At 45.0% G+C, this 18,179-nt stretch overlaps 1 protein-coding gene across 5 annotated transcripts in view; it reads right to left on the reverse strand.

Moving 5' to 3' along the window:
• The window catches only part of LOC139544115 (LHFPL tetraspan subfamily member 2a protein-like), a 91,526-nt gene that overhangs the window by 17,125 nt on the left and 56,222 nt on the right, over positions 1 to 18,179 (reverse strand). For 4 of the 5 annotated variants that reach the window (XM_071350887.1, XM_071350885.1, XM_071350886.1 and 1 more), the window contains one exon: positions 814 to 1,772. In XM_071350887.1, the coding sequence (XP_071206988.1) occupies positions 814 to 1,234 (421 nt within the window). In that variant the 5' untranslated portion in view covers positions 1,235 to 1,772. Of the gene's footprint in view, positions 1 to 813; positions 1,773 to 8,665; positions 8,763 to 18,179 lie in introns of those variants that run through there. The other variant, XM_071350883.1, reaches the window with a different exon arrangement.

Raw genomic sequence — 18,179 nt, forward strand, 5'->3', positions numbered from 1 at the left:
GAGGACAAATATTTGGGCCCTTGTTGCTGATGGCAACGACCTCAGAGGGAGGTACAAGGCTGCCGTGGTTCCCTGACCCTTGACCAATAGGGTTAATGGTCACCTCAAAAACACAGAGAGGACGCTGGGAGTAAGAGTTAATGCACTCTCGGGGGCCTGTGTGTATGTATGTATGTGTGTGTGTATGTATTGTGTGTATGTATGTGTGTGTGTGTGTGTACACGTGCATGTGTTCGTTTGTGGTCAGTGGGGTCTGATTGCTCTAGTTAGTGAATGTTTAAACTCTGAAGAGGTGGGCAGCAGCACTAAAGGTTAGCTGGATGGGGTTGAATGTTGGCTGTTCAGATAGAACACATCCCTCTACAAGCCCCTCTCTCTCTCCATTCCAGGGGTTTAACAGTCAGTCAACTGTATCTAACTACTGAACAGCCCAGACAAAACTACAACCAATCAACAGGCAATACAATACTGCAAGCAGCAACACTACAACAAGAGGGTCTGTGGATTTCCTGCGTGAGTTAAAGTCAGCCCTGTACCTACATGTCAATAACTCAATGTGAAAGTAAGTGTGCAACTCTGCTGTGTATACGTGTGTGTGTGTGTGTGTGTGTGTGTGTGTGTGTGTGTGTGTGTGTGTGTGTGTGTGTGTGTGTGTGTGTGTGTGTGTGTGTGTGTGTGTGTGTGTGTGTGTGTGTGTGTGTGTGTGTGTGTGTGTGTGTGTGTGTGTGTGTGTGTGTGTGTGTGTGTGTGTGTGTGTGTGTGTGTGTGTGAAATGTGTGTCTACATGTGCGTGTATCCCTCTCTCAGTCTCACCTGCGATGGCCTGCAGCAGTCCACACACGTTGAAGATGCTCTTCTTCATGATGCTCTGGAAGCACATGGTGAAGACAGAGATGAAGGCCACGGCACACAGTAGCAGGATCCCCGCCGCCAGGAAGATGGACGCTGCCTGCCAGAACCCGCTGGCGATCTCCCCAAAGTGCACGGCGTACGGCCCACACAGCACACCACGCCGCAAGTGGGGCAGCTTGATGCAGCGGCCGTAGATGCCCAGGGTGGGCCGGTAGGCCTCGCCAGCCGCTGTGGCACCATGAGGGCCGAAGACGGCGTCCGGTGTCCGGGGGAAGCCCACCAGCCAATCGGTGCTCATGAAGGCGATGAGCTCTCCGAAGGCAACCACGATACTGAGTAGAGTCCACAGCATGGAGCGACAGGTCACGATCACGTGGCACATGGTGATGATGATGTTTGAAGTGGTTCTGAAGTGTTCCTGGTGATGTCTTTTTGGTGATGTCTTTTCCCGCCCAGTGGTTACACAGGTGGGGTCAAAGGTGAAGGTTCAAGTCCTTAGGGTCTTCAGGAAGAGGGGAAAGGGTGAAGGGAGAGAGTGAAGGATGGGGTCCTGTTGTGACGGAGGTGTGAGAGAGGGTAAACAGTTCCAGTGCAGGGAAAGGAGGGAGGAGAAGGAGGGAGGGAGAGGTTGGTTTGGAGGCAGGGTCTGAGGTCAATGATTGAAAGTCTCTCTCTCTCTCTCTCTCTCTCTCTCGCGCTCTTATCTCCCCCTGGTGTTGTTCCTCTTCCTTCTTTCTGGTTTGTCTCCCTATCTTTCTTTCCGATCCTTCCTGCGATGTCTTACTCACCCGCTTTCAGTTTCTCTTCCAGGCGGAGTGTCTGTTTTTCACACGTTCTCTCGTTCTCTCTCTTCTGGACTCTACATCGTAGTGAAGGAGTGTCTCCAAGGCCAGCCAGCTGGCTTCTCACCAACTACACACCTTGAGACAGAGGGGAGGGGGAGAAAGAGAGGAGGGAGGGCGGAGAAGGGAACAGAAAGTGAGTGTGTGATCATTATTTATGGCAGTTGAAAGGGCAGACCATGGTAGAACGCTCAGTTACATGATGTATTTATTTTTATTTAACTCTTATTTTACCTGGTAAGTTGACTGAGAACACATTCTCATTTACAGCAATGACCTAGGGAATAGTTACAGGGGAGAGGAGGGGGGATGAATGATCCAATTGGAAGCTGGGGATGATTAGGTGGCCATGATGGTGTGATGGCCAGATTGGTAATTTAGCCAGGACACCGGGGTTAACACCCCTACTCTTATGATAAGTGCCATGGGATCTTTAGTGACCACAGAGAGTCAGGACACCCGTTTAACGTCTCATCCGAAAGACGGATTAGCAGTGTTGGAATCAAACGTTTCAGAAGCAGTGTTTCCCCCCTCCCAACTCAGGCAACATTTAACTGTAATCAGCAAAGAAACTTGGTCATTGACCAACACAGCAGTTTAAAATAACCAACCATACACTAACAGTAAGTGGCATAGCACAGCCATGGTGAATGGGAGTAATGGTGGATGAAACGTATAGACAGGGAGAGCCTTATGACAACAGGGCTGCAGACAGAGGGAGGGTTTGTCTAAAATGAACCAACAACCTCTTGTCATGTTTACATAAAGCCAGGCCTGGAGAGGAAGAGAGGAGGATGGAGGAGGAGGGAGAGAGAGAGAGAGAAAGGGCAGGCCTGGTCAGCCAGCCTGGAGGAGCCTGACTCCTCTGCTCTGCTCTCTGTTTTGGTTTCCCCTGCAGAGCTCCCTGACTGACAGGGTCAGCTCCTCCCCTTTCCCCTTCCCAGGGGTGTGTGTGTACTGTGTGTGTGTGTGTTTGTGTGTGTGTAGGAGCGTGCATGCATCTGTGTGTGAGGAGTTACTCTGGGTCCACACTGGTGTCTGTGTAGTGTCAGTCCCAGGGGAAGCTGGGTGAGATGTGGAGGGGAGAAGGAGAGTTGAAGGGAAGAGAGGAGAGAGATGTGGAAAGAGGGAATGAGGGATCCTTTGACAAACAGACACAGACAGAGGGAAAAACAAACAATCTCAGATGAAACAGCCCACGCCACTGATGTAGGGCTGATAGCAGCCTGGCTGTCCAACCACCACAGAGCTAACACATAACTGACCTAGGGTCAGCCAGGCTGAGATAACCCTGCTGACACGGCCATTTCATAAACACCACCACTACAGAACTCACAGAACCCCAGTGTCACCATCACATCACAGCTATTTCACGAACACTACTGTCACATACCTCCTAAAGATAGATAACCGCAGTGACATGAACATGTCATTAACACCATCAGTACTGGGGGAGAGGTAACCACGTCCATCTCACAACAACACTGTCATCTCACTGACTCTCACTGACGCTTGCTGGAGAGTTGAATAGATAACCTACTGATGGTCTGACTGTCTCCATCTAACAACACACCATTCACCATCATCACTATCTCTAGAAGGCTGTGGGATAACCACCCATGACATCATTTCACAACTCGGCTACCCCACACACTATCTCTAGACAATAGAGAAAGCTGACCCTCAGGGCTTGGTTTCACAACATGGCCTTCTAAACTAATAAACAATAAATACTGTAAAATGTCAGGGCTCGGAGAGATAACCCATGGCAAGAACATCGTTCATAAAAGATTTTAGCTACAGGAGGAAATCATATACCCAATCCCAAGGGCTTTACTTCAAAAGGCCTTTCACAAACATTTGTCTTCTTTATCTAACCCTCAGTTTACCTGAAAACACATTTAATTTAATTGATAACTTGGCACAAAGACGCTCTACCATAAGGCAGCTTAACAGTCCATGTGAACCACGGCATTAATGTAATAAAACATAGCAAGGCAAGGAGCTCTTGCTACAGAACATTAATGCAGCAGTAAATTACTGCAATGTAAAAGCTGCTAGGTTTTAAACCACAAGCTGTATTAAACAGCATAACCAGGCGACAGCTGATGAGATCATCGACTAGGCAGTCACTTGTTGATGACTTCATTCTCAGGTCAGGCTGAGGTCTCTCAGTGGGCCTCTAGATCTGAATGAAGTATCTGGGTCTACAGGAATGTTTCTACCATTCCCTCCCTCTCTCTATCCCTCTCGCCATCTCTCTCTTTCTCTCTCTCTCCATCTCCCTATCTCGCTCTTTCTATCACACATACCTAGAGGGACGTAAAAACCTTCTGTATTAAAATTATCTATCTGGATCCTGTATCTTGGAGTCGGAAACACAGTCCTCAGTGTGCTGAAACACAGTCCTGAGTGTGCTGAAACACAGTCCTCAGTGTGCTGAAACACAGTCCTCAGTGTGCTGAAACACAGTCCTCAGTGTGCTGAAACACAGTCCTCAGTGTGCTGAAACACAGTCCTCTGTTTGCTGAAACACAGTCCTCAGTGTGCTGAAACACAGTCCTGAGTGTGCTGAAACACAGTCCTCAGTGTGCTGAAACACAGTCCTCAGTGTGCTGAAACACAGTCCTCAGTGTGCTGAAACACAGTCCTGAGTGTGCTGAAACACAGTCCTGAGTGTGCTGAAACACAGTCCTGAGTATGCTGAAACACAGTCCTGAGTGTGCTGAAACACAGTCCTCAGTGTGCTGAAACACAGTCCCGAGTGTGCTGAAACACAGTCCTCAGTGTGCTGAAACACAGTCCTCAGTGTGCTGAAACACAGTCCTCAGTGTGCTGAAACACAGTCCTGAGTGTGCTGAAACACAGTCCCGAGTGTGCTGAAACACAGTCCCGAGTGTGCTGAAACACAGTCCCGAGTGTGCTGAAACACAGTCCCGAGTGTGCTGAAACACAGTCCCGAGTGTGCTGAAACACAGCCCCGAGTGTGCTGAAACACAGTCCCGAGTGTGCTGAAACACAGTCCCGAGTGTGCTGAAACACAGTCCTGAGTGTGCTGAAACACAGTCCTGAGTGTGCTGAAACACAGGTTCCATCTTCTCAGCAGGCTCACTTTAACTAGTGTTGCGTTTTCCATCTAACATTTCCAGTCATGAGTTCAGACTCATGAGCACAGCGGTGAATAGTAAAACTGTGTCTGGTATTGTGGATCATTGTGACTGGAGAGATGGGCACACACACACCATTTTTCCATTTATTCTCTGAACCACCACCCTCCCTTTCTTCTATTCTCCCTCCCTTCCCAGCTCATGGGAATCCCTAAGCCTGGACAGTGTGTGGAGTCTGGTTGGGAGGGAGGGGTGGTATGGGAAAGTCTAGGCTAGAGGGACATGGGGCCAGTCTTCCAGTCTGGGGAGCTGGGCGAGGAGTGAGGAGCGCCTGGAGCAGCCTGGAGCAGAGTAGGGGGCCAGTGGTGACCTGTGCCGCCAAAGATCTGAACCTCCTGGGGGTCGTTCCTGTCACTTGGCACCCGGTCACCATGGAGAGGGATAATAGTTAAAGTCGACTGTGCTATGAGGTCACACTCCCTTCTAGTAGGGATCAGTGTGTGTGTATGTGTGTGTTTAATGAATTATGTGTGTGTGATAGGGAGATGATACAGTGACAGCATTACTGAAACCTTGACCTCTGTTATCCTGTTGAAATATCAACAAACCCTAGCTTTCCTCCCTCATTTCTTTTCCTCTCCTCGTTTCCCTCTCTTTCCCCTCTCCTCTCTTTCCCTCTCTTTCCCCTCTCCTCTTTCCCTCTCTTTCCCCTCTCTTTCCACTCTCCTCTCTCCCTCTCTCTTTCCCCTCTCCTCTCTCTCCCTCTCTTTCCCCTCTCCTCTCTCTCCCTCTCTTTCCCCTCTCCTCTCTTTCCCCTCTCCTCGTTTCCCTCTCTTTCCACTCTCCTCTCTCTCCCTCTCTTTCAACCTCTCCTCTCTTTCCCCTGCCCTCTCTTTCCCCTCTCCTCTCTTTCCCTCTCTTTCCCCCTCTTTCCCCTCTCCTCTCTTTCCCTCTTTCCCTCTCCTCCCCTCTTTCCCCTCTCCTCTCTTTCCCCTCTCCTCTCTTTCCCTCTCTTTCCCCCTCTTTCCCCTCTCCTCTCTTTCCCTCTTTCCCTCTCTTTTCCCTCTCTATCCTTCCACCAGACAGACAGAATGACCCAGATCTGTGGGCGGCTAGCGAGTGTGTGTGTGAATGTGTGTTTGTGTATTGTGTGGTGTGTGTCCAAGTCGAGTGAGGTCATAAAAACAGGCGCAGACAGCCATCCCTGTGGTGTAGGATAGGATCAGAATAACTTTTATGAAACACAAATATCTGTATTAACTAATTACACACACACAGATGTCAATTGAAGAACAGCCAAGCGTATGGCTCAGTCACTGTCTTGATGCAGAACAACCTTTCAAGTAACTTCTTCAACTTTGGGACTCCCACCCACCCATGATGTTCTGTAGATCCTTGTAGATGTTTTCTGACACCAGTGATATTTCACAGACTCCAGTTCAAACACCACTAGAGGAAAGGCTCTGGCTCAGTCACGCACTGGGACACTTTTTGGTCAGTTGCAGAGACTAATTCCTCATTGACACACACACGTTGTTCGAAAACACTTAGAAAGCTGAAACAATCTAAAGCAGCTGGAGGAAGGAACACAGAGCCGGGTCAACTGACCACTTTGAAGTTTAGGCCACTTGGCCTTTGACCCCAACAGGCAGGGGTGCCTGATTGCAGGGTGGGGGGGGGGGGGGGGGGGAGAGAGAGAGAGAGACTGGTCAAGGGGAGTATCTGTAACTAAGGTAAAACTAGCTTACAGTCAATAAATTTGCTAGTGTATGATAAGATTGTGTATACTTTGTTCTGAGGTAATATTAGGACATGGCCTACTTCAATATTCCCCCTAGAGATAGACCAGACAGACCACTAAACAGGCAGAGCTTCAAGTGGTTTGTTACCATGAGCAGAACTTTCCCAGCACTCTGTGAAGCACAGCAAACCAGACCATAAACGTGTTAGGCTATGACTGGATTTATGATGTCTATTACACACACACACACACACCCACACACACACTAATAAGAGTGAACCAGTGACCATAGACTTAAAAACCCTAGGGTGTGTCTGTGTGCGAGTGTGTGTACACATTACCACCCCCATTAGTTCACAAACACTTTGCTACACTTCATCTGCACTACAAAGTACACAAATATGTCTGAGTCACACAGTGATATGCAGTCTCAACAGCAGGTCCCTCAGCACACTAACATTGACAGGAAATATGGAAATACATCTATGGAAATACAACGGCTACGGTAAACGTCGGAGACGAGGTGGTTAGTGGCGGGTGGTACATGGTGGTCTCTCAATCTCTCTCTTCCTCTCTCTCTCACTCACTGGGGGCAACTGTAGGTCAAACACCCATATACATTGAGGCTATGGAGGAATGCCTATACTGTACAGTTAGATCTACACATCAGGTTTTCATTAAGAAGAACCAAATAAAGTCATTCGTCCATCCACTCAGGGCAGGCAGGGGAACAAAAGTATGGACGTTTCTAGACGTTCCCCTAACTAACTTTCAAAGTCTTTACTTTTGAAACCTGTCCTGAAAACTACTTTCAGTTGCTATCCTATTTATTGCAAAGCAACTTCAGAAACATATGCAGAGTTCAATTCCAAAACGCTATATCATCAGAAATTATTGCTTATTGGTACCTTCATGTGTGTGTGTAAAATATTACTGTTCTCAGATTTTATATTCATAGATTTTAGCTGTGAATGAAAATGTTTTTTTTTTTGTGAAATGCTATACATCCATTGTTTAGCTGGAATGGAATGTTCATATCCTGTACATCTGACTGTAATATGTGGTTGTTTTACCTAGGTATTTTAAGATGAATGCACTTACCGTAAGTCGCTCTGGATAAGAGCATCTGCTAAATGAGTCAAATGTAAAAAGTAAATGTTTTACGTACAGATCTCATATTACTATATTGAATTATCATACAAAAATTATAATATCGATGTCACAAATGTATCACTTGTACATTTCTTCATTAAAAAATTTAGTTATTTGTTACATTTCACTGTGTAAAACCTAGCAGTACTACTTATTTCTCTGAGAGTGAGGTGGATATACTGCAGCATTTAGCAAAAAAACATGATTATTTTTCTCCCTGAAATGAAACCATCAAGTGATAGATGTTAAACAAATACTGTACATGTCTGTCGTTGAACAACCCCATGTCACGATTAGATAGTGAAAAAATACACCAATCTCTTTCATAATTTGTTAAAACAATAAAAGCACATTTCTGAAAATGCATATATAGCGTTTTGGAATGAAACTCTTCACATGTTGCCTCTTCAAACACATAAAGCATGAACATATAACACAATAACATTCCCATGGCCTACTTCCACAGACCAACTGGAAAACAACTTAGTGTATGACTGAGTCATCAGTCAGGATAATGAAGAGTAAACACAAGATCAGTAAACACACACACAGCCTTGTCGTCCGGTATTAAGTATAATATGACTCTTAACAATTGTAGTTGTGTCAGTGCTGTGTGACAAATGATTGTAGTGCTCAACATTTCCACAGTGAGAGTGCCATAATTTCCCAGGGCTACTGTGTAACCTGCTCAACACTGGAGTTACATTATGATTAATATGAGGAACATAATATTTACATCCTCTAGCGTTAGTCACCCCCTTTGTTAGGCCTGGGAAATATTTCCAATCAGGGAAAGTAATACTTGAAACTGTCTTCTAAACACTATGAGGTAAATGTGAGCATTGAGCACTCTCACTTGCTAAATTAATCAATGTAAACCTTACAACAAGTCATATTGTTATATTCTGTCATGAAAGAGTAGCACAACTAATGCAAAACCAAAGAGAAGAAGAGAAACAATATGATCCAACCTGTTTGCCATATTCTCCTCCTTCAGTGCAGCTCTGCTGTATGTCTTGGTGGTTCTACCACTGGACTCCACACACCCAACCGCTAACTAACTCTCACTGAGACCCCAGTCTGTAGCTCTTCCCCTAACCCCTCCCCCTGGACTCACAGCCGGCAGTGATTTGCCAGACAGATGACGAGGCCACACCCCTGAGAGGGTGCACATGGTGACCATAGCTCAGCCCAGAATCTGGGTTAAAATAACAAATCCTGCAGCCAGCTGCACAGGGCCACCCTCTGTGGTGTGTGTGTGTGTGTGTGTGTGTGTGTGTGTGTGTGTGTGTGTGTGTGTGTGTGTGTGTGTGTGTGTGTGTGTGTGTGTGTGTGTGTGTGTGTGTGTGTGCGCGTGCGCGCGTGCGCGCGTGCGTGCGTGCGTGCGTGCGTGCGTGCGTGCGTGCGTGCGTGTCCTGCCTGCTCTCTCTCTCTCGTACACATGCACAGAATGCTAGCCAAGCTGCTGCCGCTAATAAGAAGTATACGGCCCTGGACAATCCCAGGTTACATCATCTTATGGCCTCCAGTAACATAACTCGGCCAGAGAAACAGACTGAATGACAGCCCGGACTGACTGACTCACAGGCAGACGGGTGTCCGGACTGAAGGGTGGATGGACTGACAAAGTTTTGTGTATTGGTGATGGGAGTCCCCATTCAGCCAGCCTAATGTTCCAATGGGTGGACATTAAAGTGAAAGCTGCTCTGTTTTCTGTCACAGTGGAAGAAATTAGATCCATATGAGAACCCACACACACGACCAAAGCCTTTCCTATTGGCCAGTTTAATAGGGGCGTCCTTCCTAAGGTTGGGGTTAGGTCAGGTTAGGTTTCTTCTGATCCACCTGAAGCTTCTGGAGATTGTTTTTCACCAACACATGAAAAAAAACGATAGATAAGAGCTTCTTTCAGAGTGGAGCAGAGAAGGGTGTTAGGGAAACCATGCATTGATCCACTTGAGATAGCAGAGCCACAGAACAGTTCACAATGTCTGCTACTATAATCCATCTGCTTTCATCTCCAGCCCAATATAGACTCCTCTTTTACCCTGCCTCTATAAATACTACAGACCTCTATCTACTGTGTGTGTGTTAGAAAGGTGAAAGGTCTGTTTTAAAGGCCATGCAGCATGGTCTGTCTAAAGTAGCACACTTATGACGATCTGCTTTTATTGCTGATCTCAGCAGAAAAGAGCTCATTCTAAAATGTCCATCGCACGCGCGCACGCCACGCGCGCACGCCACGCGCGCACGTCACACACGCACGCACGCACGCACGCACGCACGCACGCACGCACGCACGCACACACACACACAAGGCCACAAGGCCACAGAGGGCTGGTCATTTGTCTTTCCTGACACAGACCAATCAATAGTATCACATAGATCTAAGCAGACCAGGAGAGAAGGGATGAGCTCTTAGGAAAGATGAAGAAAAAAGAGAAAACAGGTTGCTAGACAACATGCTGACCAGATCAATGCAGTTTGCTGACTTTGCGCCCTGGAATAACTATATAGCAATATAGTGAGACAAAGAAAGGAAGCAGTCAATGTAGACCAGGATTTCCCAACCCTCTCCTTGGACCCCCCGACACGCCAGATCTCCAGACGTGCTTCACATATGACTCCATGCAGTTTATACCCGTCCACATGTGTTTTAGATCAGTGTAGTGCCTGTGTGTGTGTGTGTGTATATGTGCGAGTGTGTGTGAGTATGTGCGTGTGTGTGAGTGTATGTGCATGCATGTGTATCTCCAGCCAGCGTAATGAGGTTATCCAGAGTCCCCCCCATAAAATCCCAGTGGAAACTGATGGACAGACACACGGAAATAATCTGGAAAGATGGGCAGATGGAAAGAAGATGGAAAGACTCTGATATGGAGTCTATGTAGTTTCCAGTCAGGAAAAGTAATACTAATGACAACCCACTCTACTCAGACTATTCTATTACACTGGTAGTCCTGGGGGGCCACAACACTGAGGTCTGGACTGAGTGTTGATATCTCCAATAGAAGCAGCCTATACAGGATAGTATACAGGGTAGTATACAGTACTGTATGTTAGCAGTTGAGGACTATTGGGGCCCAAAGTAGCCAAATATACTGTACAATGATAAATGGATCCACTGGCATCTTCTACATGCAACCAGACCTCGACGATTAAACACACACACACATACATGCACACACACTTGGATCATACTCTTGGGAGAGAGCAAATAGCCATCTGGCCATTCCAAGGCCACGCCTGCATATCTGAGTCTACACACAGATGGAGGAGTAATATGGTAAAGATGTGCATGCATATGCACACACACACACACACACACACACACACACACACACACACACACACACACACACACACACACACACACACACACACACACACACACACGTTAAAGATGCTCTGGGGCAGGGTTTCCGTTATGAAAATGTGGCGCCGGACATTTGACCAGCAGCTTTTTAATTTACCGGACATTTGAGAAATTTGCGGACCCATATGCATTTAGTGTATAACCTGATAAGGGTTACGGTGCTCAGAATGACAGAAATCCCATTTAGATTATGGTAATTCATTTTAACAGAACATGCAAGTCGAGGATGCAACGACGTGTGTCCTTACCGCGCACTAACTGTCCATATGTACTTTTCCTCAGCCAACAAGATGAGTAACAAAAAGCAATATCTCTAGCCTATGCATAGGCGGCGTGTCAGTTTCAAGTTTGGGGAAGCTAATTTTCACCATAAAAATGCATCTTAATAATAAAGCATTCCATGCATCATCACATTTTCAGACTTATGTAAGATAGTCTACTATTCCTAATGTGAGTAGATTGGATAGTCATATTTAGGCTAATAATATAACTCAATCCCTATTCGCCAAAAAGACTGTTCAATGCATGGATAGAGGCCTGGACTATGGGCTATATCAGATAGGTTTCTTCTTTCTTTGGTTGGAAAAACACATTTCATGCATTTCTACTACACTTTATATGACTGGAGACAGCAGAATCTTTTTTAATACGAAAAATTACAGGGTAGCCTACTCTGCTGATACTGACAAAAATATCAATAAAAACTACTTTGTCCATATAATAGGCCTATGAGAAGTGGAGACACCAATATAATGTGACGTCCATCTAAACGGGAGGAGGAAATTACTGTCCAAAAACAAACTTTTAAGTAGCACTGACCCAACAATAATAAATGGTGAATATGTGCAGTGCGCACTCACCGGAGATATGGCCAATGCTCTCCGCTGGCGCCAATAAGATAGGCTATATGCCTACTATTGTTCGCTCAATTAAGCTGAGAATGATAACTAAAAGACAGATTAGAGTCTTTTCATTGTCAAAGCCATTTGCTTTTCAAACAATGTTTTCCCACAATTTATTTTTAAATATTGGGATATTCCTGGCTGGGCCTCTCTACTTTTCACTGACAGTCGTAACTTAACAATCCTCTATTTGGTATTTGCCGACCGCAGGCAATGCGATTTAAAACAAATTAAAAGCTAATGATCCTCTGTGGCCAAATCATGCTTTAGTAGCCTATTTTAAATGGTTGTATTTATTTCTGTATAGACAGGAGCAGGCTAATTAGGGTATATCATTTTGTCAATTTAATTCAATTTACTTAGGGAAAGCTTAGCTTCCCGTAGCCTTATGGAGGCGCCGCCTATGAGCCTATGTCAATCTACTCTAGATCCCAAATTCATACAACCAGTAGACCTGGAATACATAAAAAAGATGTCAAAAAGCGATAGATCAGAACGTTAAGCTTAAAATATTACAAAACGATTATTTTTTAACATTATTTGCGCAGCAATGCACACAAGGCAATATGCTATGTGCGACTGTGCATTTGGCTAGCAGACAATGAAATAAAGTTGAAAACCAATAGAACATGAGAGAAATAGGCTACTGGTTTCAATGGCATATGAAATAATAGAAAAATTGCTTCCACAGATATGGTAGGATTTTGCGTAGACTATTTTAAAGCAAGGTAAAACATGCCTCAATATTTTCTAAAACTTTCAGGTTTCAAACAATTAAGTGGCTATGTTTTCACAACGCACACTGCCTCCAGCTCATTGCAAAGCTGGAGGCACTCCTTCTGTTGCCTATGCATTTGAATAGTGAATGGGAAGCATCCTTCAATTACCAGTTGAGAAATAAAAATAGTAGCTCTTTTTAATCATGGCAAAAAAATATTTTTTATTTCATTTAGAATTGTTGCGCAATGATTGGGCTTATAAAAGTGCTGTCTGACATATTTCCTGCTCAAAGGCTTTGTATCTGTATGCTGTGCGCGTGTGATAAATAAGATAAGCTACATAACAAATATACACATACGCCAATTTAATTCCACTCAATTATGCGAATGATCCCATAGACCGATAAGCATGACCAGTTAAATGTATTCCCATCAACTGGTATTTTCATCAATGAATAGGCCAAAAAACATTATTTCACATGGGATTTATTTTCTTCTCTCGGTCAATTGGGCGGTGCTAATTATATTTCTCACTTCTTTTTTTTTTTTTTTACGGCCAAAAGCCGGCTATTACCAGCTAATGGAAACCCTGCTCTGGGGATAGGCGTGTCCACTGAGTTTAATGTATCATATAACCTACAGCCCAGTCTGCAGGGATCTTATTTCATGATTTCATGGATGAGGATTTCAGTCCAAATCCCCCAGAGTGCAACACTGATAGAAAAAGGCCTAGAACAGTAAATATCTGGAAAGGTCTTTCAGTCATGAAGAAGGGACAGCGAGAGGAGCTTATGTAGAAGACGTCTGTAATAAAGCTTAGGACTACCTGAATGATTCCTTCACTAGTAGACATTCCAGCATTACATAACGGCAGCCTTGAAAAGCCATCGGAAGGACAAAACAAACTTCCCCTGAAAAATAAACCATCCATCTATCCATCTGTCCATCCATTCAGCACCTCTTAGGTTCCTTGTCTTCAGCAGACCTAATAGGCCTCTCATTCCTGTTGGAATTTAAAACTACTGCACTCACAATAAACAGGCAAAAGCAATACTTCAACTTCAGCAGTCGGCAACTCCATTAGCACCAAAGATAGTTAGGTGTCCTGGGCTGAGTGTAATGACTGTCAAGCACTATTAGGAGCAGATACAGTGTCATGGGTGTATCTGTTAATGTACTAAGGTCTGAGGTGTCGTAAACACAGTGCTGTGTTGAAGGTGACGGAGTCTCTGTACTGCTTCAGACCGTGGGAAACAGAGGAAAGAGAGGAGGAAAGAGGGAGAGAAAGCGATGGGGAGCTCAACTCTCCCAGGTGTTTTCTCAGCTGACGGGCAGCGGTGGGATCCACCCGTCACAGAGGTCTCAACACCTTTCCTTTTCTCATCCTCCCCCTCTTTCCTTCCTCGTGTGTATATGTGTTTGAATTGTATGAGGGTAAAAGTGCCGGGCCTCAATACTCAAGCCTAGTACAGGAAAGAGACTTGGAGGGTGGTCCGGGTGTGTGTGTGTCTTCTTATATTGACAGTAACACTGCCAGCCTGTCGAGCCCAGCGCCTCGGAGGTTAAGAGTCTGTTGGAAAACAAAAACCATCTGACATATCAGAGTCTGGCATTGTCAAAGTGTGTGGCCAACCAGCAAGTTTCAAGTTTTAATGTCACATGCATAAGTACAGTGAAATGCTTTTCCTGCAAGCTCTAACCCCAACAATGCAGTAATCAATAACAATGTAATATTAAAAATAACAAGGTAGAACAAAAACACACAAGATCTAGAAATAAGAGCATGATAAAGTACACTATATACAGGGTCAGTTCCAGTACCATATTTACAATGTGCAGGGATACTGTCTCGATGGAGGGGGGCGACGCTGTAAACACGGGCTTACTTACACTACGTCGCCACCTTGATAACCTAAATAAATATTGTTTGTGGACTTTCGCTCTGTGTTCAATACCATCATCCCAGAACTGCTACAAGACAAACTCTCCCAGCTGAACGTGTCCAGCTCCATCTGTCAGTGGATCCCTGACTTCCTGACCAACAGGATGCAACACATGAAGCTGGGAAAACACCTTTCAGACTCTTTATCCCTCAGCTGCAAGGATGCATGCTCTCACCTCTACTCACTCACTCTACACCAATGACTGCACCTCCAGCATCGCATCTGACAAACTACTCAAGTTTGCAGATGACACCACTCTGGTCTGTCTCATCACCGACGACGATGAGTCAATGTACCGTGGAGAGGTCGACCGGCTGGTGGCCTGGTGCAGTCGCAATAACCTGGAACTCAACACAGACAAAACCATGGAGATGGTGGTTGACTTCAGAAGACTCCTCCCACTATCTCTCCCCCTGGAGATTAATGGCTCAACTGTTAGCACGGCTGAATCCTTCAAATTCCTGTGGACCATCATCTCCCACAACCTCAAGTTGGAGGACAACATCACATAGGTCACCAAGGAGGCACACCAGCAGATGGACTACTTGTAGCAGGTGAAAAAACTCAACATCTCCCAGTCAATCCTGATCTGGTTTTACGCATCAATCGTTGAGTCCATCCTCACCTCCTCTATCATAGTCTGGTTTGGGTCTGAGTCTGCCTGCTGCAAGGGTAAAGTGCAATGGTCTGCAGAAAGGGTAATCACCTGCCATCTTCCTTCCATCGAGGTCCTGCACAACTCCAGGGCAAGGAAGCGTGCAGGAAAGATCATCGCCGACCCCTCCCACCCGGTCCCCAACTCCAGAAATTCACTCATGACCAAAACCTCCCGCTACCTGAAAAGTTTCTTCCCCCGGGCTGTGGTCCTCACCAACCAGCCATCTGGCCCACAGAGACTAAAGGACTATGCACTCTATGCTGCACACCGCATCAAGCCTTCTCTGAACTGTACACAAAATAACTGCACTCAACTTGCATTGCACTTTGTTCATCTCTCTGCATTTAGATATTCATACTGATACTGTAAATCCACTGTATATCAACCATATACCCGCTGTATATCAACCGTATACCCACTGTATATTGTATATCTGCTCATTCTCTTATAGCTCTATGCTCACTCTACCTAGTTGTTTATAATGTATGTAAACTTTGTTTAAACTCCTCTGTCTGTATTCTGTCTCTACATGTTGCCTATAACTAGCAGCAACATATCACCAAGTAAATGTAATACCCTTGCTAAAACCAAGTATAGAGTTTATTTGTTATAATTAATTGGTATTAGATTTAAAAGGTGATCGAATTGCTCCTGATTTGTAATGTCGTTAATGTATCTATTTTGAAGAAATATTTATTTAATGTGCAAGTGAATAGGTTGGTTTACTTTTAAGTTTAAGTTTTGACCAATAAGGTAGCTTTGTTAAGCTGTGGCCAATGGGAGAGTTGACCTGGTTAACTGGAGGCCTGGGAAAAGAGACGTTGAAAGAGAGATGGAGAGACATTATCAGAGTTGGTGAAGAAAAATAATAAAAGAAGACGATAAAAATAAAACAAAACCCATATCTACCGAGTTTTGAAGGGAAATACTGATTTGATTTTATAAGAGTTATTATTTTTGCTAAGAAAGACTTAGTAGAGACTGAAGTTACCGCCGCATCGTGGAGGTATTTGACAGCTTGAGGTTAGCCTAGCATTGTGCGAGACCTGGAGAGAATTGCTTGTGGAAGATTAACGAGTTCACGTATCCATGGTTATATCTGTTGCTGCTAAGGAGTACTGTCTGCATTGATAGCTGTGCTTGCTAGGGATCTTGTGTGGACACCTGCACGGCGCTGAGGAAATATCTACGAGTAGTGAACCACAACGATGGGGTGCTTCAAGACTTTATGTGTGTCGTCACTTTTTTTTTATAGCTCCAATGCCCGCCAATGGGTTTAAGCAAGTTTGCAAGTAATTTGGATATGGGTTGTAAAAAATCATTGGGGTTAATAATTTTCATTTCTTTTGATTTGGTACATTGAAAATGTGATAATATACATCTTGAACCTTATGTCTGCTGCATTGGTGGAGTCATTTACTGTTTCATTTAATGCATGGGAAAGCATATCCTTATATAATAACAAAAATCCATAATCATTCTATCTGAAGTGAATCCTCTAGTTGTCATCACCCTAGCGAGTTTACAATAGGGATTCTTATTGGAGATGTCCTTCTCACCTAATATCCCATGCTGTTCAGATATTCTAAGTAAGGTAATATCGTGAGAGTCAAATTCAAGCCTTGTGAGAGGGTTACATAAAATTCTGAGTATGTGTAAATATACTTGGTGAATAAAGGTGATACTGATTTTCATTGGAGAGGATTATAGGACACACACACACACACACACACACACACACACACACACACACACACACACACACACACACACACACACACACACACACACACAGACACATGCACGAAAACACACACACACTAAAGAAGTGGAGAAAAGCAACCAAACAAACCCAGATAACATCCTCCACAGTATACAGCAGCTCTCACAAAGACCAGGAGAGATCAGGAAACTATTCAACACCCAGACACTGACAACCAAAACACTGCTTTTCGGTAAGGTCTTAAAACCCCATTTCCCACTGACCAACAGGCTCTGTAGGCCTTAACACTGTTCCCATTATACTTAACCATTTCTAGCCCCACCTTAGCCCTTTACATGAACGCAGAATGGAATGGGGAAAGGAAAGTCCAAACCCTCTGTGAAGGCCTGTTTTCCCTACAGGGAGTCAGGGTAGATTAATATTGTTCTGGAGGGGTTGTGTCCTGACCAGGGGGTGACAGCAGTTTAATCCAAACAAACTGGCCTGAGGGTAACCAACTCTCCCACTGATCTCCCCAGTACAGAACACTATGGACTTCCTGCTAGCTGGAAACCTGGCTGGATGCTTTACACCAACGGCCCTCAGGTCGGACATGGGACTGTGCGTGTGTGTTCTCCCAGGAAAACCTTATACTCTGTTCCAATCAACAGTAAGCACTCCATTGTCTGCAGAGGTATGGGGGAGTACACTGGCTAATAATCTCAGCTTTCCTAGAGTATCAAGTGATATCACCTCTGATCCCAGCAACCCTTCCCGCTCACAGCTAAACACATTAAGAAGGGGGGGGGGGGGGGTGTAAAGATGTAGAAAGATGAGGAGGGAGGTAGAAAGAAAAGTGGAACTGAGGAGAGAAAGAGAAGGTGAGAAAGAGAAGGTGAGAAAGTGAAAGATGTGGACATGTGTAGGTATTGTCTGGCTGGTTTCGGGGGTAACTTAGATGTGACAGGGTTTTCACCTGGAGACAAAGAGAATAGTGTTACAGTCACACCCTCGGGCGAATACCTCTACTGCTCTCATTCTAGTGTCTGACACACGCACACACACCCACCTGTCCCATCCATGTTACACTACACCAAAGCATCACTCTCTGGACGGTTCTGACTTAGAATATGTGGACAACTACAAATACCTAGGTGTCTGGCTAGACTATAACTCTCCTTCCAG

Source organism: Salvelinus alpinus, chromosome 18 (assembly GCF_045679555.1).
Source record: "Salvelinus alpinus chromosome 18, SLU_Salpinus.1, whole genome shotgun sequence".
Taxonomy (NCBI): domain Eukaryota; kingdom Metazoa; phylum Chordata; class Actinopteri; order Salmoniformes; family Salmonidae; genus Salvelinus; species Salvelinus alpinus.